At 39.5% G+C, this 25,786-nt stretch overlaps 1 protein-coding gene across 1 annotated transcript in view; it reads left to right on the top strand.

Moving 5' to 3' along the window:
- The window catches only part of LOC138170232 (meprin A subunit beta-like), a 34,494-nt gene extending 12,671 nt beyond the window's left edge, over positions 1-21,823 (top strand). The window contains exons 5-10 of the mRNA XM_069099539.1: positions 3,751-3,868; positions 8,078-8,253; positions 12,070-12,288; positions 13,996-14,148; positions 18,020-18,235; positions 21,092-21,823. Coding sequence (XP_068955640.1) covers positions 3,751-3,868; positions 8,078-8,253; positions 12,070-12,288; positions 13,996-14,148; positions 18,020-18,235; positions 21,092-21,174 — 965 coding nt within the window. The 3' untranslated portion in view covers positions 21,175-21,823. The remainder of the gene's footprint in view (positions 1-3,750; positions 3,869-8,077; positions 8,254-12,069; positions 12,289-13,995; positions 14,149-18,019; positions 18,236-21,091) is intronic.
- The last annotated feature ends 3,963 nt before the right edge of the window (positions 21,824-25,786 follow it).

Raw genomic sequence — 25,786 nt, forward strand, 5'->3', positions numbered from 1 at the left:
TTCTTCCTGACTACTTGTAATATTTTCTCCTTGACCTGGGAACTCTAGAATTTGGCTACAATATTCCTAGGAGTTTTATTTTTGGGATCTTTTTCAAGAGGCAATTGGTGAATTCTTTCAATTTCTATTTTATCCTCTGGTTCTAGAATATCAGGGCATTTTTCCCTGATAATTTTTTGAAAGATGATGTCTGGGCTCTTTTTTAAATTATGGCTTTCAGATAGTCCAATGATTTTTAAATGATCTCTCCTGGATATGTTTTCCAGGTCAGTGGTTTTTCCAATGAGATATTTCCCATTGTCTTCTATTTATTAATTCTTTTGGATCTGTTTTATATTATCTTGATTTCTCAAAAAGTCATTAGCTTCCATTTGCTCCAATATAATTTTGAAGGAATTATTTTCTTCTGCGAGCTTTTGAACTTTTTTCATCTTGCCAATTCTTCTTTTTAAGGCATTCTTCTCCTCATTGGCTTTTTGGATCTCTTTTGCCATTTGAGTTAGTCTATTTTTTAAGGTGTTATTTTCTTCAGTATTTTTTGGAGTCTCCTTTAGCAAGCTGTTGACTCGTTTTTCATTATTTTCTTGCATTACTCTCATTTCTCTTCCCAATTTCTCCTCTACTGCTCTTACTTGATTTTCAAAATCCTCCTTGACCTCCTCCATGGCCTGCCACCAATTCTTGGAAGCTTTTGATGCAGGAGTTTTGACTTTGTTGTCTTCTTCTGGTTCTATATTTTGATTGTCTTTGTCACCAAAGAACAATTCTATAGTCTGATTTCTCTTCCTCTGTTTGCTCATCTTACCAGCCAGATACTTGACTTTTGAGCTCTTTGCCACAGTAGAACTCTGCTTCCAGAGTGGAGAGTGCTGTGTCCCAAATTTCTGGGCCTTGTGTAGCTGTTGTCAGAGCTTCTTCTAGGCACCTGCCTCAGAACTGTGAGGAGGATGCCCTCTCCACAGGCTCAACAAGCTCTGTCATGCCAGTGTTCCTCCTCACCCCAGGGCCGCCACCCAAGACTGTGACCCAGATCCAAGCAGGGCAAAGCAAGAGAATATTGCCTCAGTGCCAGCAAAGAGGTTCCTGCAATTGCCCTCTGGTCAGCTACTTGGTCCCCCCACTATCTGTGGACTTGGAGTCCTGGAAGCAGCTGTTATTACAACTGCCATCTCTCCCAGACCACGCTCTTCTCTCACCCAGATCCAACAGTTTCCCTACTGACCTTTTACTTTCTCTTTGGTGTTTGTGGGGTGAAAAATCTGGAAACCACCACACCTGCCAGTGATTCAGTCCCCTGAGGTCTGCTCCTGCCAGTCTGTGCTGGGGCGGCTCACACAGGACTGTGCTACCCTCCCAGCTCAGTGCAATAGACCCTTCCTGTCAACCTGCCAGGATGCCTTCAGCGGGAGATTTGTTCACTCTGTCATTTTTGTGGTTTTTGGAGCTTTAAAATTTGTTTACAGTCATTTTTTACAGATATTGGAGGTGATCAGGGTGCGAGTTCAAGGAAGTTCCTACTTTTACTTCGACATCTTGGCTCCACAGCCCCAATCTCTAGGCTCAGTTTTGGGGGAGGGGGAGAGAGAGAGAGAAAAGGAGAAACTTGTTAATTATGTAGAAGAGCAAAATAGCCAATGTAATTGAGTCTTAGAGAACATAGAGGGAAATAAAGTATGAGAAGACCAGAAAGGTAAGAGAACCCAGGTTGTAAAGGGAGCCAGTAGAGTTTATTGAGTAGGGAGGTGTCTGATCTGGGCTGTAGGAAAATCACTTGGGCAATTATGTGGGGATGGGTTGGTGTGGGGAGAGATGAGGCAGGGAGACCAACCAACGATAGCTCAAATTTATATAGCTATTTATTTGTTAATAATCCTTTTCCATGTATTATTTGATTTGATCATCAAAACAGTAGTCTAAGGTAAGTAGAGGAAATGTTATTATTTCCATTTTGTAGATGAAGAGTCTTGTGCCCTAAGAGATTAATGTCCTTGGGTGGGGCCTTTTGACTGAGTCCAAATTTTGCAGAACAAATTCTTTTAAGGGGATTTGCACTCTGAAGTTTGGATTCAGTCAAAGGGTTGCACTTGAGGGACACCTATGGCCTTGAGGTCACAGGCTCCCCACCCCTTCTAGTCTAAAGCAGAGAAAGGACAGCAAAGGAATGATAGAGTCTATAAGGAAAGTGAGATACTGATCTGAAGGAAGGATGGATAGGAGAGAGCAGCAAGCAAAGAGTACAGGAACTATTAGGAAACGAATGCCATGGTGTAGGTGCATGTTAATCAGTCTTCACAGGGTAGCTAGGTAGCTCAGAACCATAGAGTGCTGGACCTGGAGTCAGGAAGACCTGAGTTCTCATTAAACCTCAGACACATACTAGCTGTGAGATGCTGAAAAAGTCATTTAACCATTGCCTACCTCAGTTTTCTGAACTGTGAAATGGGGATAATAATAGTACCTACCTCCCAGCGTTATTAATCTCTATTAAATGAGATATTTGTAAAGTGCTTAGTATAGTGTCTGGCATATATTAGACATCTAGTAATGCTTGTTTCTTTCCTTTCTAGAAAAGTAATAGTGGCAAAAGAGTAGAGGCAAGATTTGAGATTTGTTTTGGAAGTGGAATGGAGAGCATAGGGATAGAGATGGAAATAGATCTATGATTTCATTGGTATAGAGAACTTTTAGAAGATGAAGCTCCCTCTATCACTCCACATTGGCACTTTCTTTGCAATTTATAGCCTTAGAGAGTGGATTTGGCCATAAGAGGGTATGTGACTTACTCAGGGTCTCTCAGTCAGTCCACGTCAAAGGTGAGATTTGAACTCAGGTGTTCCAGATCCAAAGACCAGCTCTGCAGACACTGTTGACCACTGGCTTTCAGAGTGATTAGGATTGAGAAGTGGAGGAATAGGAAGAGTTAAGGACAATCTTCAGGTTGCAAAATGGGCTAAAGGGCCCCTGACGGAAAAGCAACATGAGAAGGAGGAGCAAGTTTATAGGGAAGAGGACCAATCCATTTTTGGACATGTTGAGTCTGAGGTACAGGTAAAACATTCAAGTAGAGTGGTCCTGTAGACAGAGATATGAGTTGTCAGCTAGGATTTGGGGTTTGGGCATGTTTAGGACAGTTAGATGGCTCAGTGGATCCTCGAGGAAAGAAAATCTGAGCCCAAGTCTGACCTTAGACACAAACTCTATGATCTTAGGCATGTCACTTAACCTCTGTTTGCCTGTTTCCTCAACTGCAACTTAGGGATCAAATGAGATAATACTGAAAATGCTTCGTACGTTGACTGGCACAGAGTAAGCATTATATGGTAGTTTTCATGATCATGAGGTTGTTTAGGACTCATCTGCATAGAAGCAGAAGTTGAAGCCATGAAATTCATTAAGTCTGCCAAAGGAGAGAAAGGGAAGAGGCCTGAGGAGAAAGCTTTGAGGAAAACCCATGTTAGAGGATTAGGATAAGGGTAAGGAACAAGGAAAGAAGATGGAGATGGGGTTAAAGAGGTAGGGGGACAAGGTATCTCTGAAGCCAAGGGAAGAAGAAGTGTTGAGAAGAGGGAGCTATCTATGGTGTCCAAGAGTCAGAAAGTCCAAGAAAGATGAAGCCTGACAAAGGACCCATGACTTTGGCCATTGAGGGCCTATGAGAGACACATTCTAGCTCAGGGGGGAAAGTGAAGCTCTTAATCCAAGATCCTATTGGTGGTTAACAGAACTTTTTAATCTCTTCTTTTTCTTCAGAAATGAATGCTAAAGGGGTTATCCTGAGAGCATTTGAACGGTACCGTTTAAAAACCTGCATTGACTTTCAACCGTGGAGGGGGGAAAATAACTATATTTTGCTGTACCGTGGAAAGGGGTAAGAGAACGATCTGACATTCTGAGAATTTCCTAAAACCAGAATGCTTCTAGCATGTTGTAAATCAGAGTAGTTAATACCAGGCCCTGATCTTTATGTGGCTCCCATGTTTGGCTTATGTCTGGAAAGTGGCACAGGGAGAAAAAGAAGGAGATGGTGACTCAGCTGTTGTTTTAGAAATAAATCTTTCCTTTTTTCCTTCTTTCCCTTCTTTCATCTTTCTTTCCTTCCTTCCTTTGTTCTTCCTTCCCTTTCTCCCCTTCTATTTTTTATGAAATACAATTTTTTTGATCTCTTGCCTGTTCGCATCATAATTATTTCCCTGTTCATATTGATCTCTTGTGATGAAGAAAACCATCAAGAACATTGATCTGATCATCACATTTGACCAATGCAGTATTCTAACTCTCCATATTCTTATCTCTCTTTTCAGGCTTATTACATATTATTCCAATTCAGGTATAGGACATTTCAGTCAAAGTAGTCTGTGCTTTGTTCTGTGCAGCATTCCATATCCTGTCTCCTTATCTTCACACTCCCCTATTCTTGAAATGCCTTCTCTCCTCACATCTGCTTCTTAGAATCCCTAACTTCCTTCAGGGGTCAGCTCAAGAGCTACGTCCTTTTGAAGCATCTCGTAATTTCCTCAGTCGCTACTGCCGTTCTCCTCCCACTACTTTGTATACATTTTGCATTTACTTGTATTTGTACATGTTCTTTCTTAGGATATAAACTTTTGAGCAAGGACCACTTCATTTTTGACACTGAATCCCTTGTGCCAGACAGGTACTATGTGCCTGGTACATAGTAGGAACTAAGGAAATTAATCACAGAATTAAAGAATTTGAGTGTTGGAAGGTCCCTCTACGACCATCCAGTCCAATCCATAGCCAAAAGGAATCTCCATTATCCAACTCTAGTTGTGTAGTCATTCAGTCACTTCTTGAAGAACTTCATGAGCAACAACCCACCATCTCTTGAGATGAGACTAGGCAGCTCATTCTGCTTTTGGACAGATCTGGTTCTAAGCAAGTTTTTCCTGACATCCAACTTAAATTTGCTTCTTTGTATCTTTCCTTCATTGCTTCCAGTTATATGCTCTGGGATATTTTTCTTCTTTTTGACATTTCTTCAAATACTTGAACACAGTTATCATATCTTTCAGATCTTCTCCTGGCTAACCATTCCCATTTCCTTATATGAAATGGACTCACTGTATGTCACCATTCTGGTTGACTGGATTCTCCAGACACTATGCCTTTCTGAATGCAAACCAAGACGTCATGTGCTTTTTCGACTACTGTATCATACTACTAAGTCACATTAATGTTGTAGTCCACTCAAACTCCTCAATATTTTTAGGCAAACTTCTGTCCAATCATGTCCTCCTCTCCCCAAACCCATTTTTACTTCTGCAATTGATTTTTTTAACCCAAGTATAAAACTTCACATTTATCCCTATAAAATTTAATCTTATTAGATTAAGTCCAAAACTCATCTGGCAAAAATTTTTTTGAATCCTGACTTTGCCAACCAGTGGGTTAGTTAGCACTTTCATTTTTTTTTCTCGTCTACAAATTTGACGAGCATGGCACTTTTGGCTTTATTCAATGAATTGATAAATATATTAAATAGCACAGCTCTAATCTGCAGGGTATTCCACTGAAGACTTCCTGCCACAAGCAGAAATTGAACCATTAATGATTATTCTTTGCATCTGACCTTTCAACTTGCTCTGAGTCTATCAGTATTAATATCTAAGATGATATTTTATTACATCATATTCTAAAATCTAGACATCTCTATCTTTTTTTATTTTGTTTTGTTGTTCAGTCATTTCAATCATGTCCAACTCTTCATGACCCTATTTAGGGTTTTCTTGGCAAAGATACTAGAGTGATTTGCCATTTCCTCTTCCAGCTAATTTTACAGATGAGAAACTGAGATAAACAAGGTTGAGTGATTTGCCCAGGGTCACACAGCTGGTAAGCATCCAAGGCCAAATTTGAACTCAGAAAGATGAGTCTTCCTGACTCCAGGTCCAGCCCTCTACTCACTGTGTCTCCTAGATGCCTTGTTTAGTTTGTAGTTACTTTAATCAATTAATTCACAAATAACTCGATTTCCTATAATGTGCAAGACTTTGAGCTAGCAATTCCCTGAAATATTCTTAGTTTCCTACTTGTAAGCTTGTATTCTGAAATTAACCCCCTTCCCCCCCAAAAATGAGTATTTCGATACACGAAATAGAACACAAAAAGGGATTTTATATTAAACTATTAATTTATATTTTATACTGCTTGCCTTTCTAAAAAGTATATATTAATTTCAATACCTTACATTCAAAACTTTCTTGTTTATCTGTGCTTCCTTCCGAATTTCCTCTTGTTCTCCTCTGTGCATTAAAAAAAAATACTTCAATAGTCCTTTTTTCTATTTTCTTTGGCATTATCAATAATAGACCCTTTTTCAATTCCTCCCCTTACAAATTGAAAACAAGACAAAACAAAAGAAAACAACCCTTCAACAAATAAACATAGTTTAGCAAAACAAATGTATATGGTCCATGTAAAAAAAAATTGTATTCTCTTTACGTTGAGTGGATCATTTCTTTGTCAGTTGATGACCTTTGATTTCTTGAAATATAGTGTCCATGCTTTCTTTTTTTTAATCATGATTTAGGTAATCCAATGATTCTTAAATTATCTCTCCTTGATCTTTTCTTCTCCCCACAAGTCGGCTGTTTTTATACTAGAAATTATAATTTTTTTCTTCATGGTAAAAATCTTTTGATTTTGCTTTATTAGTTCTTGCCACTTTGTGGAGTCACTGATTTCTGTTTGGTGTATTATAATTTTCAGGAAATCTGTTATGTGTGTATGGTTTACTATTTTCTCTTTTAAGCTATTTATTATTCTAAATCTTTCCTCCAAAGAGCTTTCTTCTCTTGCTTCATTTATTCTAGATATTCATGTGGTCATTGTAAAAAAATGCATTTTCCCTTTAAATCACTGCTAGCCATTTTTATGGATCTAATCTCTCCTTAAAGTATGGCCTTGGGGGCTATCTCTGCTCAGATAATACTTTTGTAGGAGTCTGTATCTTTTTCTGTCTATTCTTTTCTCTAATCTTAGTCCCTGAATTGGAGATTTGTGCCAAGGCCATGCTCTACCTCCTGCTCTCCTGTTGATTGAGATAGTCCATCCTGCTTAATCTTAATTTGGGTGTCTTGGGTTCCTATACTGACCTCCACCTCCAGGTAGTGTGTCCACACTAATGTACGCACTATCAAGAGGAGATTTTACTTCCTCCTTTATCTGCGAGGATCAGAGCCCTGGATCTTTATGGCTTTCTTTTGCATCTCAGGACAGAGCTATCAACTCTGGAATCTGGGCACCTGGCCTGACCCATGAATGCTACAGGGTCCACATTTATCACAGCCATTTACTTCCAAGGTCTACACCCTACGTTTCCAATGACTCTTGGGCTTTCTCTCCTCTTGCTCCCGTCATTATATGCTATAATTATCTTTGACCCATCTATAATCATACTGCTAATCTATGTATCAACTACTATTTGAGGGCTAATTGTTAGTGCTTTATTCATCTCAATCACGTTTCTTTTTATCATTTCCAGAAGTCAAGCCTTTGAATTTCACAATCCCACAATATCAGTCATTTTACCCATGTTGTGCCTTGTTTTTAGGTGCTGTTCTTCAGTAGGAAATAGACACTTTGGCAAATAGATGCTTTCCATAGGAGCCAACTGCGTCTGAACAGCCGCAGCTCAACATGAGTTACTCCAAACCCTGGGATTCTAGCCTGAGCAGTCCCATTCAGAACAACTTTGTTGCACTAACTGAATTTCCTCTTCTTTCTTTCTTCCTCAGCTCTCAGTTATTCTGCTGTTAATAATAATCCAGTTTGTGGGTTATCGGGCCTCTTCATGTTTCTGTTTCTCTTTTTTTTCCTCACCCTCCTTTCACCACTTCACTGCTTGTCAGTCCCTTCACCAAAACATAACCAAGAGCATGGAGAGGAGGTGAATTTGGAATGAATCAGTTCTGCTATTTGTTAGCCTTTCTGTCAGGCAAAAGCTTGGGGTGGGGAGTAACTTGAAAGTAATAGCTAAAATGAAGTTCAGATATCTGGGTAGCGAGTCTGTGGTTACAATATGTCAGTCATTTCACCACTTTATGTCTTATTTTAGGTGTAATTCCATGACAGGAAAAAAGGGCAGTGAACAGAGACTTTCTATAGGAACTGGCTGTGACAAGATAGGAATTGTTCAACGTGAACTCCTCCATGCCCTGGGATTCTTCCATGAGCAGTCCCGTTCAGATCGAGATGATTATGTCATAATAACGAAGGAAAGGATTAAATCAGGTATGGTTTCCTTGCTTTCTTTCCATTTTGTATAAGATAGTTGAAGACTAGAGCCAAGACCATATGTTTCCTTTCAGTCATTAGTGAGACAACAAGCTTTTATTAAAAACTCATTGTGTGTTAAGCATGCCACTAGACACTGGTAATACAAAAAAAAGCAAAAATGTAGTAGCATTTGTTCGGAAGGAGGTAATATTCTAATGGGAGAGACAACATGCAAACAAATATTTATGTACAAGGTATATACAATGTAAATGAAAGCTACTCTTAGAGAGAAGCCACTAGTAAAAGGGGAAAGGCCAGTTACAGAAGGTGTAACTGAGTCTTGAAGGTGGACGTGGAAGTCAAGAGTTTGAGATAAGGAGGGAGAACATTAAAGATTATCAGGGATAGCCAGTGAAAAGTTATGGGAGTTAGGAGATGGAGGTTCATGTTCAAAGAACAGCAAGAAGTTCATTGTCATTGGATCATCTATGGACGATGGAGCTTTATGACCAAGGGCAAATCACTGAGGCTTTCAGTGCCTCCATGTAATGATCTAAGGTCATAAGTTAGACCTAAGCTGCTGATCTGCACCAGCGAGAGGAGTTTCTTCACTGGGAGCATCTCACATTGATTAAATGAAAAGGAAGAAAAAATAAGATTGTAAAGGTAAGAAGACAGCTGGTTGTAGAGAACCTTAAAAGCCAAACAAAAGATTTTATATTTGATCCTGAGGGAATAGGAAGTTGGACATGTAGATATAGGAATCATCTACTTCAAGATGATTTCTGAACCCATATGAGGTGAGGAGGTCACCAAGTGAAATGGCACAGAGGGAGAAGTGAAGAAGACCAAGGTAAGACCTCTGGGGGACATTCACAATTGGTGGTCATGATGCATGATGGTCCAGCAAGCAAAAATAAGAAGGAATAGCCAGACAGCCAGGAGGAGAACCAGGAGAGAAAAATGTCATGAAATCTCAGAGAGAAGAGAGTATCAGGGTGAGAGGGTGATCAACAGTGTCAAAGTCTTTGCAGAAGTCAAGAAAGATGAGGATTGAAAGGGAAAAAAGCCTTGAGATTGGGCGAATTAGTAGATTGGAGAGAGTAGTCCCTTAGAATGATGAGGTCAGAAGCCAGACTCCAGAGAGTTAAGAATGAGAATAGAGGAAGTAGAGACTTCTTATAAAAATTTAATGATACAAGTTAGGAAGGATATAGGAGAGATGTCACAATTAGTATGATTGGATCAAGTGAGGGTGAGACAGAGACATTTGTCGGTAACAAGGAAGTAACCAATAAACAGGGAGAGATCTAAAATTATTGAAAGTGGAGCTTTTGTTAGTTACTCTGCTCTAGAATTCAATTCGATTGTTATTTTAAGTTGTTTGGAGGTAATGAGAGGAGATTTTAGCTAGAATATTCCTTTTACTCTGCCATCTTGGCTCCTCCTCAAGCTAGACAACTCTTGATTAGGACCCTGGCAATGAATTGTATGAAGTATCCAAGCTAAGTGTCACCAGAGGATTGCTTATTGAAAGGTGAATTTTTCCAACTACAGTCATTTATGAAAAATATTTATCATGATGGTTGTGAGGTTATAAGCTATTGTTGTAGAGGGAGAATGTAAATCAATGAAACTTCACTGAAACACTGAAATAAATATGTCTGTAAAGCTCATAGTTCATAAACTATCATTTCATTGTAAAATTCTTCTTACCCTGTCATTTCTTTCTGATGCACCCTCTTCTCTTAAACCTCTCTGTGTTATGTGTTCTGTAAGCATCTCATACCCATCCATTCTTATCTAACTTTTTCAATATGATTTTCCAGTATATTCTTCTTTCCAATTTTCAATAGTTCCCTTCCCACCTTTCACCATTATGTTCCAAGGACTTCACTTCTGTCACCAACTCTTATCACTTCCTCTCTGCCAGACCTTCCTTTCACAAAATATGTGCTAGGTGGGAAAGAGTAGATAGAGATAGTGGACTCTCCATGGAGTTTGGAGCTAAAGTATGGACCCCTGTCTCTCCACTGCAGAGAGTTAAGAAAAGAATGAGAAGAGAGGAAATGGAGACCGAACTTATAAGAATTTAATGATAAAATTTAGGAGGGATATAGGAGAGGTGTCAGAGTTAGTGAGGATTGGATCAGGAAGACTGGTTCACCTTCACTCCTAAATATCTTGGGGGCTTAAAGTAGTTTTGCTGTCAGTCGATGACTCTTGGCACATAATGACCAAATGTAACTCTCTTAAAGAGCAAAAAAAAAAATTATATTTAAGACTTGAAGTGTGATGAAAGTCAGTATGTGCTCATAATACCAAAATCCTAGGTTTTCTATCAAATTTCACCATCTTTGGTGGTATTGTTGTTGTTTTTGATCAGGAGCTATGATTTCATCGTTGTGGGGAAACCAATCTCCCAGGGCAGATCAGCAATTAGTCTACAACTTACTGTCTTAGAGAGTTGCTGGGATACTGAGAATTTAAGTGACTTGTCCATTCTTATGTAATTAGTTTGTGTTAGAGGTAGGACATGAACCCAGGTCTTCCTGATCCCAACTCCAGGACTATATCCATTTTGGAAACATGTTAGAAAGTATGTGGGTATAATAGATTCGTAAAGCTTTGGAGCTAGAAATGACATGAGAGCTGTAGAGATAGAATAGAAAGATCATTGGTTTGGAACTCAAAAGCCTCAGGTTTGAATTCTGGCTTGGCTGCTTACTGGTGAAGTGATATTTTATGGGTTGAGCTAGACTGTCTCTGAGGTCCCTCCAATTCTGTGGTCTTTGGGAGTTGTTTCACTTTGCTGAATTTTAGTTTCCCCATCCATGAAATGGGAATATGCATTATACTATGTACTATGTATATATGCAGTTGAGAATCAACTATAATTGTAAAGCACAATATAGGTTTTTTAGTCTCAGAATGAATCCATATCATGCACTTTATTTCTATTTTTAAATAGATTTTTATGATGAACTTGACAGTCATCAACAAACATGGCTATTTTAATATTCAAAGAACATAAAAGAGGATTGCTTATGAAACCATGAATATATCATGTAGAGCTTGTTTTTTAAACATACATCATATTTAACCCGATAATCACAACATTGCCTTTCTTGCTATGTCCCTTTCTGAATTTCCTTCTACTCTTTTCTATATACTTAAAAGAAGTATTTAATCAATGTTCTCTTTCTTTTCTTTTTTTTATATCACTATCACTGCATTCTTGCAACCCCCACTTCTCTCAATAATACTTCAGTCAGTCAAAAAACACTTATTGAGCTATTATGTGCCAAGCACTGGAGAAGCAAAGAAAGGCAAAAGACAGCCCTTGTCATGGGGGAAGTTCTGTCTTGGTAACGAAATAGTTACAGTCAAACAAAATGCATTTACATTATATTGCATGTGAAGTATATGTGCATACCATCCACCTTGAAATGTCATGCCATATGCTACCATGCATTACAGCATAGTAGAGTGTGAACTCGGGAATCAGGAAGACCTTACTTCAAGCTCAGTCTCTGACACATACTAACTTTATGACCAAGGGCAAGTCATTGAGACCTTCAGTCCCTCCAGGTAATTATCTAAGTTCATAAGTTAGACCTAAGCTGCTGATCTGTACCAGTGAGAGGAGTTTCATCACTGGGAGCATCTCACACTAATTAAATCAGTCCCATGCACAAAACAGAACAGAGTTAGAATGCATTATTCGTAGCTGCTTTTATTTTCTGTAAGACAACCTGAAGTTCATAAATATTAAGCTTTTAAAATTTAATATTCATATTTTGTCATTTACATTATTTTTGTTTATTTTAGGCAAAGAGGACAATTTCAGGCCTGTAGATGATAAGGAATCAATCTCCCTGAATGTCCCCTATGACTACATATCTGTGTTGCATTATCCCAAAAATGCCTTTCAAGCTGGAAAAGAACCAACGATTATAACAAAAATCCCTGACTTCATGTATTTGATTGGACAGCAAATGGATTTCAGTGATTATGACATTGAAAAATTGAGTCGACTCTACAACTCCTGCAAGTATCCTGACCTCTAGGGAACCATGGCTGTTTCTTCCTGCTAATATGTGTGTATATGTTGGGGGCGGGGAGTGAGTGGGAGGCTTAGCCTGCTAGACTTCCTGAAATTAAGAAAAAAAATAGTCATAAAGAGAAATGGGAGGACATTTGAATTAAATCTGTAGTGTAAGAAAACAAGGTTTTAGGGAAGCAGTTTGTTGCAGTGATCTTGATGTCAGAAAACCAAGAACCAAGTCATGGCTTGGTTAAGAACCAAGACACAGCTAATAAATATCAGTGTCACTTTGGACAAGTCACTTGCTTTGGTTTCCTTTCCCATAGAGGCGATATTTGCACCAGCATCCTCCCATATTTATTGTGAGGAAGGCTGTGTAAACTCTAAATCATCACATAACTGTGAGTTATTATTGGACCATGATTATTGAAATGGAATTTCCTTGTCTTCCTTCCAGTAAGAAAACCCTCTCTACCTATGTAGCTCAATACCTACTTAATAACTTAAAGTCTTAGAGTACTTCCTTGGAATCATTGTTGTTCAGTCATTTGAGTCATGTCTGACTCTTAATAGTGCCAAATGGGGTTTTCTTCACAAAGATACTGGAATGATTTGCCATTTCCATCTCCAGCTCATTTTGCAGATGAGGAACTGAGGCAGACAGTGAAGTGACTTACCCAGGGTCATATAGTTAGTGTCTGAGGCTGGATTTGAACTCAAGAAGATGAGTTCTCCTGACTTCAGCCCCAGCACTCTATCCACTATGCCACCTAGCTGCCTTGCCTTGGGGTATGAGAGGCTAAATGATTTGCTTAGGATAATTCCTATGAGACTTGAGATCAGGGAATGTTTGGGCTTTTTTTTTTTTTTTTTGCCTTTTTTGTTTGTTCTGGGTGTTCAGTACAGTGCCTGCCACATAAGAGGTGATTACTAGCAATCAATGCTAGGTGACTTTCTGACTGATTAACATAAGTCTTGTTTATCAGAAGCAGGACCTAACCATAGATATTTCTGGTTCCAAAACTAGCCCACTGTGGCTACAGTGCAGACTAAATGATCTTCTTCTAAATGGATCTGCTTCCTGATCTGGAAACATATCTTGTCCTATGTGGGATATACATTTATACTTGTCCTTGCAAATGGAAATTTGGCATCAGGATTTATCTACCAGATAGATTTGTGAATGACTGCTATGTGACCAAGAATGGGTATATTTGACATATTGAAAACTGTTTTCAAACAGTACTCAGGGAACATTTAAGGAGATTGATTCCTTATTATCTAAAGGCTTGAAATTGCCCTCTTTGCCTAAAATAAAAATATAAATAATATAAATGACAAAATAAAAATACGAATGTTAAATTTAAATATTAAAATTTAAAAGCTTAATGAAATGTGCAAATTCCTAAGGAGAGGTGGCAGAAGCTTAGTCAGCTCAGTAATTTGAGGACGATAGAAAGCAGTGGGCCTTGACTCAACATGTCCCTTAGTAACAAGCTAGGGAAGTTTTACTGAAATGTTGGGCTCCTTTCTAGGTTGGTGATGGGGCTGGCATTAATCAGAGCTCCTCAGGGCACTCACTACCCAGTATTTGCTGGCCTCCTTCTCCCCCTCAATGCCTTCCTTCTTACTCAACTCAGTTGTTCAATGAACCAAAAATAAAGTGCCCACTCACTAGAGAATCATTCAGTGACTTTTGCCTTCTACAGCTTCTTCTATAACCTTTATGGATTCATGTGATTTTGAACTGGAAAATATGTGTGGCATGGTTCAAAGCTCAGAAGATAATGGTGACTGGCAGAGGGTTTCACAGGTGCCTGGTGGGCCTGACACTGATCAATCAAGCCTGGACAAGTGCAAAGGTAATAACCAGGACTTGGCTCTTACACGCCTTTCCTTGCTTTCTTCAGCAGGCCTCTTAGCACTGACCTTTACCAGCTTAGTCATGCTCTAGGATTATGGATTTAGAGCTGCTAGGCACCTCAGAGGACATGTAGTCCAACCTATTAATTTTGCAGATGAGGAAATTGATGTTCACAGAGTTTGAGTGACATGCCCAGGGTCACACAGGCAGCCAGTGCCAGGGACCAGATGGGAACCCAGGTGTTCTTGATTCCCAGCCTAGGAAGTTTGTATCCTACACCAGGCTGGTGCTCTAGTGAAAGACACTAAATGTTATCTAAAGGCAGAATGGGGTCTTATTTCTCAGCTCTATCAGTCTCATTAAACTTATTATCTAGTTTTAGATTTATTCTAAGAGCAGTTTGGGAATTTGACCTGTGGCTGTAGCAAGTTAGAATGATTAAAGTCCTCTCTCTTCCTGCCACCACAACATCTTAGTGTGTTTGGACAGTAGTGAGGTGGAAAGGACAGAGACTCTGGCATGGTAGCTCGTTGGGTTTGAATCCCACCTGGATTTTACTACCTATAAGTCACTTAACCTCACTGAATCTGCTTCCCCATTTGCAAAACAAGCAAATTGTCGTCAGTGGCCTCAGAAGTCCGTTCGAGGCCCAGATCTTTGGATTGTAGTTCAGATCCTGGGCTTCCAACCTGAGAAGTTTCTTCAGCAATTGTGTTTTGGTGTGTACATACGTGTGTGTGTGTGTGTGTGTGTGTGTGTGTGTGTGTGTGTGTTTTGGAGGTAATGAGGGAGGAAGTGGGTAGCTGATGATTCTTCCCACTCTCCAGGGAGTTCTACTGGTAAGTGGGAAAGAAAGATGATAGGGTAGGGGAAAGGGAAGGAACCAAAGTCTCAAATCCTCTTCATATTCTGGGTAAATCAGTTGGTTTCTTGCCTGCCCATTTATGTCAGGCAATTCTGTTTGCATCAAGCAACAGGTCCAGTTTAAAGGGAATATCTAAGGAAAGATGAATGGTAGTGGGAATTTTTGTCTTGTTATTTGCAGTTTTGCAGGATTTTTCACTAGAACCAGAAGAGGAAAAATGGACAAGATAAAATTTCTAACATGGAAAAGATGTGACTGTGTGTGTGTGTGTTCCTGCATGTGTGTGTGACCACACATGTGATTAAACTGTATGAGTTATTTAGTTGGTTTGTTTTTCTTGCAAAATTTGACTGGAATTCTCAGGTGATCAAAATAAAGGAAAAACTTTGTCAAATGACAACTCATTTATTCTAACTTCTGCACATTTTTCTTTGCAGTTTGGTTTGGGCTAAAGTGATCTTGAAACACCACATTGCTAGTCCCCAACCTGTCATCTCTGTTTCTCATAGCAAACATGTGAAACCAGATGCTAAAGCTTAGAGCTGGAACACTAGTTCAAATGGTCAGATTAGGACACTGAGACACAGAATCCTATGACTCCAGGGCTCTCAGAGGCCGTCTTGTTCAGCCCCTTCACTTCATGGTTCAGGAAGCTGTGGTTCAGGAGAGAGAACTCACTTGCTAAAGGTCAGAAGGGCAGTGTCAGAGGTGGGATCTGAATCTATGTCCTCTGACTGCTGTTGTTTGGGGGGAGGGAAGGAAACGGGAAGGTGAAGGAGGAGAGGTGGCAGGCCAAAGCAAGTATCTGAGCTTTGGGTTTTTTTTCCTTTTCCTTGTACTGAAATTTGTTATTGCTTACAATGACACAGTTTATTAGAATATTTTTTTCTGTCTACAAATATATTGTCTCTCCCATAAAATGTGAATTCCTAGAGGGCAGGGACATCACTTTGTATGTCTCAGTGTTTACTTTGAACATAGGGGCTGCTAAACAAAACTAAGGATGAAACCCATAAATAACTGACTAAGGGGCAGATAACCCATTCCACCCAGCCCCATGATCTCACTCCAGTCATGTTTACTCAGAAGGTTAAATAATTAGAATTATAGTGACAGAATATTTGAGCAGTAAGGAACTTTGAGACCATCTAATCCAAGTTTCATACTTCTGTGAATCTGAGGATTTTTACAAATGAGAAAACTGAGGGTCAGAAAAGTGAAATAATTTATGAAATTTTGACTGTCTGGATTGGATTGTTCACTAGGGAAACTGAGGTTAGGCATTTCCCTGTGCAGTAAATAATTTGTAAAGGCCCAAATTAAAATGATTAAAGTCTTCTCCCTTACCTTCCTGCAACTAACATTTCCTAGATTCCATCTCTCCATTGGCATCTGAGGGAGGCAGCATGGTGCAAGGGGATGCCTACCTGAAGTCCAAGGACCCAGGTTCCAATTCTACCTTTGTCTTTGGGAATTCTCGTATCCCTGATATGCCTCCTTTTTCTCATATCTACAATGAAGGGCCAGGACTAGATGGCCTGTGAGGTACCTTTCACAGCTCTGGATCCATCCCTAAGCCCTTCTGGTGTCCTCTTTTTTTATTCATTCAAATAAATACATAGTTACATCAGCCAGGTGGCTATGCCTGGAGTCAGGAAGACTTGAGTTCAAACATGGCTGGAGATGCTTACTAGCTATGGGGCCCTAGACAAGTCACTTAATCTACACTTTAGTTTCCTCACTATAAAATGGGGGTAATAATAGCACCCTCCTCCCAGGGTTGCTGTGAGGACTCAGTAAAAAACTGTCAAGTGTTTAGATATGTGCATAGCACATAGTAGCATGAAAAGACTGTTGGCTATCATCATCATCATCATCATCATCATCATCATCATCATCATCATCATCATCATTGTCTAGTGTGGCACAAGAATTCTGGAAGAGTGCCAATCAGGACAGACTATTAAAGGCCCTTATTTCTTCATCATCACTGTTTCTACAATCCTCAGAACTGAGGTGGATTTACATTTCCTGCGAGGATATTAAAATCTTTGGCTTGAATTAACCCTAGTATATGCAGCTGTGGAAACCACTTGTTAACGGGTGTGATGTGTCCCTCTTCTCATTTGGTCTCCCTTCTTCCTTTCTCCTCTTCCTGATGGGTGTGTCGTTAGGGGCACATTCTCCAAAGCATCTTTTTCCCTGCTGTGGAAGGAATGGGAGGGGTAAAGATATGGAAGGAGGTCCAACTTGGAGCAAAATTTTCATTGTGAACATTTATGCTTCAGAAATTAACAAACACTCCAAATGAGGCTTTGATTTTTTTTTGTTTTGTTGATTGTCTAGACTTAATACCATGATGGAGAAAATGTCAGTGCACATTAAACTTTAAAATGTCATGCAAACAAAATTTTCCCCCAGAAACATTTACCAGAACACCCTTCAACCTGCCCCACTGGTTGCCTTGGCAGGACCTGTAAAGACATATTCGTCTTTTAATAGTGTTTGGCACTTGAAATCTTCATGTGCAACAGTTACCCAGCTTGCCAAATGTGGTTAGACATGGAGTAATGTCAAAGTAGATTAAAAAAATTTTTTTTTACACATATATGACCAACTGACTAATATTTCATTTAGAATTAAGCCAATGAGGTAATTTTCCAAGATCCAGGTCATCCCGACACTGGAGCCGGTGCTCTTACTTGCTGAGCCACCTGGCCTCCCCTAAGCAATTGGGGTTAAGTAACTTGCTCAAGGTTACACGGCCAGGTGTTTCTGGGTGGGTGCTAAGTGTCTGAGCCCGGGATTCGATCTCCAGGTCTTCTCAGCACTGGAGCCGGTGCTCTTACTCGCTGTGCTACCTGGCCACCCCGCTTGTAGTATATTTTCAAAAGACTGAGCTCATGATGACTTCATGTATTAATATTAAGTACACTTATCTGTGAAATTTTCCTTCTGGAGTCAAAGCCTTCAGGTCTAAAGTTTCTTCTCTGTCCGCCCTCAGGTTGTGGTTTCTTTATGTACTTCAACAGCAGCTCTGTGAATGTGGGAGAAAAGGCATTCCTGGAAAGTCGCCTCTATTATCCCAAGAGAGGGTTTCAGTGTTTGCAGTTTTATTACTACAATAGTGGTAACAAAGATGACCAGCTCAAGATCTACGTCAGAGAGTATGCCGATGTCGATAATAAAGCCCTTCTGAAGCTGGTGAACGAAGTGAAAGGTATGAGATTTTGCCTCTGGGGAATTAAGTTTGATTTCAGGTTGAGAATTTCTGTAGCTTCTTGCTTCCCTTCATATGTGTTAGGGGCTTTCCTCTTTTACAACACTGTCCTTTTGATCTTCTGATGGTTTGAGATGCACATGGGATTCTTAGCTGGAGAGTCTAGCAATCCTGACTGGGGATTTCCAGCTTGAAGGGGACTGGCTGAGAACTGAAGCCCTTTCCCTCTTGCCAGCTCCACACCACCCCCTCTCTCAGGGAAGGTCCTGTATCTTCATTGATTAGAGAGCGTCCCACCTCAATGGATTTTGGGCCAAGGGTTATAGAAGCATCTTAACAAGTGCCAGTTAAGCCCATTTATTTTATTTTGGTCTGCAGCTGTAGTTTGCTGTTTGTAGGGGACTACTGGTGAGGAAACCTGTGCCCACCTCTCTTTTACACAATCCAGATCAGCCCCTGCACTGAACTTCTTATCATAGAGAGCAGCCTCAGGACACTGAGATGTTTAAAGGCTTTCTCAGGGCCACATAGCAAGGATGTGTTGCTATCAGGACAAAAAAGCAGGTCTTCTGACTCCAAAACTGGCTCTGTAGCTAAAATGTCATACGACCATGTCCTTCTGCTTATTTTATAGTGGTCATTTCTGTTTACTGTTTCATGAGTTCCTCAGTTAAGTTCTGGACTGCTTAGGTGGGGACTTTCAGGAGGCCTTTTTATACATCCTCCCCTCCTTCCTCTTGGGGATGTTGTGGGAGGGAATGAGTAAGAGGGCATAACGTGTGCTGGCATCCAAGGGACATGAGCATAGTATACAAGCAAAGGCTGGTTTTAGGAACAGCCAAGAGAAATGCTTTTTAACAATTGAGAAAATAAAAAAATAGATTAGACTGCCTTGGGGAGAAGGTGAAAACATTAAGTGCCTTATTACTGCAGATCTCGAATGGCCACTTTGGGGAATATTGCAGCTAGAATTAATGATTTGGACAGGGGCTGGTCTAGAAGATCCCTCATCTCCTTTCTCTTTCTAGATTTCTGATTCTCTATAGAGGCAGCTAGCTCTATATAGATGAACTTGGAGTGAGAAGTGGCGGGGTGTAGATAAGCCTCTGAGGTTAGACGCAGGAAGGCTTCAGTTTAAATCCACTCTCAAATATTTATTTATTCTTTTTAAGCCATCGGGGGTAAGTAACTTGCTCTAGGTTACACGGCCAGTTATTTCTGGGTGTGGTGCTGAGTGTTTGAGCCTGGGATTAGATCTCCAGGTCATCCCGACACTGGAGCCGGTGCTCTTACTCGCTGAGCCACCTGGCCGCCCCTAAGCAATTGGGGTTAAGTAGCTTGTTCAAGGTTACATGGACAGGTGTTTCTAGGTGGGTGCTAAGTGTCTGAGCCCGGGATTCGATCTCCAAGTCATTCTGACACTGGAGCCGGTGCTCTTACTCACTGTGCTACCTGGCTGCCCCTCAAATATTTATTAAGTGTGTGACCCTGAGCAAGTCTCTTAACCTCTATTTGCCTCCATTTTTCTCAAGCACAAAATAGTGAAAATAATAATTCCTATCTCTCAGGACGCAGACGCTTAATAAATGCTTGCTCCTCCTTTCTCTCTGACAATAGGCCAGGCAAATTCCCAAATATAGAAATGAAGGAAAGTTTCTAGGGAACAAGATTTCAGGAAGTAATCTTTTTTAAGGATTGGTAGCATTCTGTATATTATCACTGGAGAGATGGTAGTAACCTTGTTGGATGTATTTCCAATGAGCTCATGCACTTGTAGGACTTTTAAGTTATTAATTTATATTATTACTAAGTTATTATTATCTTAGAGTTCTTAGATAGGTCCAAAATGTAAACAAGCTCATGGAGTGTTTAGCCAAGTTTGGACATGATGACATTGTAAAAAAGGAGCCAGGAATATTCTGGTTCTGTTACTAGACTTTGAAGATAATACTGCAGAAGGTAAATACTATAGTGTAGTGGAAAGTCTGATAGAATAGGGGATCAGAGGACCTGGGTTCAAATCATGTCATTGCCACTTCTTACCTGAGAGATAAAGAGCAAGCCATTTAACCTCTGTGAGCCTTAGCTTTCTCATCTATGAATGAGTGAGTTGCCTATGAGTTGTGAGTTTTGTGTAGCTCTAAATCTCTGATCCTATCAAGATGCTCTCCTTTAAAACAATCTTTGATGTGACTTTCAAAAAGAGGTAAATACAAAGCTCAAAGGATCTTTGATCTGACAGAGTGTGGTAGTTCAAAGACCTGAGTTCAAATCTAGTCTCAGATACTTACTAGCTGTATGACCCTGGACAAGTCACAACCTCTATTTACCTCAGTTTCCTCTTATGCACAACAGGAATCATAATAGCACCTACCTGACAGAGTTGTTGTGAGGATCAAATGAGCTATTTGTTAAGTCCTTTGGAAACCTTAAAGAACTATATAAATTCTAGTTATCATTAATTCTGGTTCTAACATTCTTGTGAGCAGGACAGAGATAAAACTTGATAGCTAAATACGACTGCTTGTTCAGCCCTGTAATCCTGGAAAAGTGTGGGCTACTTCATAGGTTACTTAAAAAGTGCTAGATCATTCTCTTGGTTTATATGATCTGGAATGAATAACTGGGGGGAAAATTGGCAGTAGATTGTTGATCACTTAATAGGGACTACCAATGGGTCTGCTACAAAATTCCAGAGTCTTTGGTGTAGAAATATTTGAATTGGAGAGTGGATGGAACCATGACATAGAACTGTTGTCTTGTTTAGTCTTGGAGACTAGGAACAATTCTCATTTGTTAGCAATTGACTCAGTAATTGATTGACTTAAAAAAACCAACATTTCTCTTCCATTACAGATCAACCCATTGGGAGCTGGCAGCTCCATTATGTACCATTGTCAGTTACCACCAAATTCAGGGTGGTATTTGAAGGAACTTGAGGTATTGACACATCAGCTGGTGGTCTCTCCATTGATGACATCAACCTTTCAGAAACACACTGTCCTCATCACCTTTGGAAGATAAGCAATTTCACACAACTCATTAGCTCAAGGGGAACCATTTTTAGCCCTCCATTTTACTCTCCTACAGGCTATGCTTTTCAGGTTCAATTGGATGTCACTAAGAAGAAGCATATAGGGATATATTTCTTCCTGATCTCTGGATTCAATGATGAAAACCTATCATGGCCATGTCCATGGCAACAAGCCACAATGACACCATTGGATCAAAATCCTGATATTCGTCAGAGTATGTCCAATGAAAGGAGCCTAACTACAAGTCCACTTTTGAAAATTGGTTTGTGATTTTTTAAAATTGCTGATGTAATATATTAATTTCACTAGAAAGTTGGGGAGGAAGAGAAGAAAAAAAAAGAGAAAGGAAGACAAGGGGAAATCAGTACTAGATTGCTGATCACTTAATAGAGATTACCAATGGGCTTGGTACAAAATTCCAGAATCTTTGGTACAGAAAAGTTTGTGAGAAAGAATTGTAATTGTTGTGGGGAAGTGAGTTCATAATCAAGAATGATGAACAATGAAGAGAAACATGGAATGAGAAGGATGGTCACTTGAGAAGTATGTGCTGTTTCAAACAGTAACTCCTCCCCCCAATTCATTCTCAGCCTGTGATTTATTTCCCACTCCTTTCCCTGGCCACTTCACACTCAACTACCCTGCTTCTACCAGGGTTGGATATGATAGTAGTATAATTTAGTTCTTTCCAATGAGCTCATGCACTTGTAGGACTAGAATAGAATAGAATAGAATAGAAGGGACTGTTTAATAAATTATTGTTAAATGAATGAATGAATCAGTATAAGAAAGAGCAACAGAGGAAAAGGTGGCATTGGAGGAGAGAAACCAATTATCATTTACTCATTGAAAAAGGATTAGTCTGTGCTATAACCATCATGATTGTTTTTGTAGTTCCTGAAAAGGAACAATATCTAGAGGTTGAAATTGAGACTTTATAATTTTTTACTGTACCCTGTGGGACATTGGTAAAGAGAAAGGAAGATATTAGGGAAGCAAAAAATTATTGCTAGCCTGAAGTTTTAACTTTATTTTGAAAGGTCTAAGCTTCTGTGACAGAGACAGAAAGAGACATGACAATCTTAGAGGGAGATAAAATGAAAGAACTCATATGAAGAAATATAGATAGATGGATGGGAGGAAAGAGATAGACAGACAGACAGACAGACAGATAGATAGATAGATAGATAGATAGATAGATAGATAGATAGATAGATAGAGCACATAAATAGTTCTTATTTCCCAGGCTCTGTGCTAAGAACTGGGGATACAAATACAAGCAAACAAGAGCTTCCATTATAATGGGAAATGACAACACTGAATGGGAACTAGAGTGGGGACCAGGGAAAGGAAGTGCACCAGGCAGATAAATGTCTGGGGAGGAGTTTGAGAAGTTTGGTGAGAGAGTTGAGACAGGAGTGAAGTGAGCATGGCTCAGGCCATCATGAAATGATGTTTGGAAATATTTTTTGGAAATCATCCTTCCTCGAATTCCACAGAATAATGGTCCAGAGATGTTGAATGGCCATATCTATATCTATATTTACATCTACACCTATATAATCTATATCTATTGCTTTTTGGAGGGGGGAAAGTGGGGCAGTTGGGGTTAAGTGACTTGCCCAAGGTCACACGGCCAGTTTTTGTGTTAAGTGTCTGAGGCTGGATTTGAACTCAGGCCCTCCTGACTCCAGGGCCGGCGCTCTATTCACTGCGCCACTTAGCGCACCTTGAATGGTCATATTTTGCCTGAAAGCAGTGCCTTCCTCTTACTCTTCCCATGATCCAATGGTACTGAACACTGGATTCTGAGTATAGGGCAAGGTGACAAGGTGAGCTGACCCTCTAAGAATGGGCCATCTTTAGAGCTGCAGAGAAGGGCATTGGAACTGTCTTGCACAGTTGCAACTGTCATTGCAATAACTCTGCAATTTCCTCAACCCATTTTGAGTGATGCTAAGTAACTAAAACAAGTCATATTGGGGTCAGAACATAGAGCATAATGGAAATAGTTCTGCCCATAGGATCCTGGGTGAATCACATTACCTCCCCAGGCCTCAGTTTCCCCATTCTTAGAACAAGAGAGTTGGAATAGACTTTATCTAAGGTCACTTCTGATTCTTTATATGGGAGCCTTTGATCCAATACTGAGTAACAGCACAATTATTCCATGCTATAGGAATCAAGGCGATCCTGGTACAACTTTGAAAAAAGATCTAGTTAGAACCAAAATATAAGTCAAGTAGTTATCTCCCTTTTGAGCATCAGAATATATTTTAGATACTCCCTCAGATGGTAAAAAGGGATGCAAGTAGGAAATAGCCTCTTTCCGTCTCTGCAGTAGACTCCATAGGACTCACTCGGCTCTGTGTTTTTCATTTTTGAATGTATCTTGGGGAAGAGGGAGCTTAGAACTAGCACAGGAAGAACTGTGAAGTTAAGAAGTTAAGTAAAGTTCATTTTCTGAATACTATCTCCTTCCCTTTCCTCCTTCCAGGGCTTCTTTTGAGCTTCCCTTCAATACTCTATAGTGGCCCCCAGTTGACTTGGGTTCCCTACTTCCAGGCCTCATTAGCATGTAGTATTTTTTTTCTTGGTATCTGATCTCTTGGTTACTTTGTTCCCTAGCATGTGATAATCAATTAATCTGGCTAATTTATCTAAATAAATTAAATTAATCTGTATTAATATGTTGCCCTATTCATATCATATGATCATGGTCTCCAGAATGTGAACATATCTCCAGAAAAACCATAAAAAGCTATTCCAATGGTGGGAATTACAGCAGGTCAGTGGAACAAATATTTTGGATTACAATTTTTGGTACCTCTCCAGCTACATTCCACTGGCAAGCATCAACTCAACCGACTGAGCAGGCCTCTGTCTACTATGTGTTCTATTAGCATCAAGTATGCAGTAACGAGTTCCATAGATCTGGCAGGAAAAGTATCTGAGGCCACACACATCATGTGTATTCTTGATTTTCCTAACTTCATGCAAAGACCACTGTGCCATCATTTTTTCCAACCTCACAAAAACATGACCTTGCTGGATATAACTCAGAAAAATAAACTGCTCTTTCAGGCAATGAAAAGAAAATGTTTTATTGGGACAAGCCCTCCAAGGTGGGAGTGAATGCAACTTTCCCTAATGGAACTTCATATAGCAGAGGTCCAAAATATGGAACCAGTACCTACATAACCCACAAATGGATGCAAAGCAGAGGTTTTATCAAAGGAGACACTGTTTCCATCCTTCTAACTGTGGAAGGTATGGGAATCTGAAGTGGCTTTCCTGTAAAAAATGTTTTTCTTTATGTGGCAATAGGTGACTTACTGTATAGTTTATGCCTTTGATTTTCAGGTATATAAGATGTGTTCTTAGGAGAAAAGAAGAATAGAAGGGACAGTTCCAGACATTCTTAAGATATTTACAGTATGAATCAAATAATTTAGCTGTAGTTCAGTGAGGGTTCCTGGAAGGAAGAACCATATGAGGTAATACAAATCTTCTACCTAGTCAACTGAGAGGCAGGATTGCATGTTAGAAAGACCCCTGGTATGAAAGTCATTCCTCCTGGGTACTCGTTTCAGTACTACTACTAATTCTTTATGTGAATTAGTAGTAAAATTCTCTAGGACTGAGCCTCAGTTTCCCAATCTATAATATGAGAAAATTGGACTAGATGACCTCTACCACAGATCTAAGAACTCTATTTTGGAAGCTAATTAAACTGGGACTATTGATTATCCTGTTGCAGAGAGCACACATTAAGATAGAAGAGACTGTCTTAGGTTTGTTGTAGAAAGATTTGGGAGAAAAGAAGGCAAAATATATTCTACGTATTTTATTAAATATTCTCTGACAAAAAAAATAACCTGAAACCGGAAATATAAAGAGTCTAAGTCAGAGGCCTAAGACTTTTTTTTTGTTTCATATTTTGATAATTGCACTTCAATGTAATTGTTTTCATTTATAACCCTATATATTTTATTTTATGCATTTAAAGGCATTCTGAAAAATGGTCCATAGGTTTCATCAGACTTTCAAAGGGATCTGAGACACAAAACATCTAAGATACCCTGGTCTATTAAAGTTGCTCATATATCAAACCATTTGTTCTTTTTTTTTTTTTAGAAATAAGCTCCATTGATACCTTTTGTTTTTACAGTATTGTTATTTCTGTAAGTTATATTTGTATATGTGAGTGTGTTTCTTTGGTTAGATTTTTAGTGGTAAGAATAATTTCCTGTTTATTTCTTTTAGCAAGTGAGTTGTGGCAGTTGATAAATGCGTATCAATACTTCAAAAGGTCCACAATTTCAGCTTGATGGGTGTATTCTTTCCATTGGTCCAAGTTGCAACCTCTACATACCTTATACATAATGTCATGAGCTTCTCTAACCACTAAAACCGTCATTTGGTGCTTGGTCTTATGCTGAACTCCAAGTTTGCCTAGGCTGGGCTTTGGGCAATGGACCCACTCGGAAGTTTTTTCATCTGGGTTTAGGTCAGT

Source organism: Petaurus breviceps, unplaced genomic scaffold (assembly GCF_028583685.1).
Source record: "Petaurus breviceps papuanus isolate PSGF00001 unplaced genomic scaffold, PetGlider_PUasm1.0 38, whole genome shotgun sequence".
NCBI classification, from domain to species: domain Eukaryota; kingdom Metazoa; phylum Chordata; class Mammalia; order Diprotodontia; family Petauridae; genus Petaurus; species Petaurus breviceps.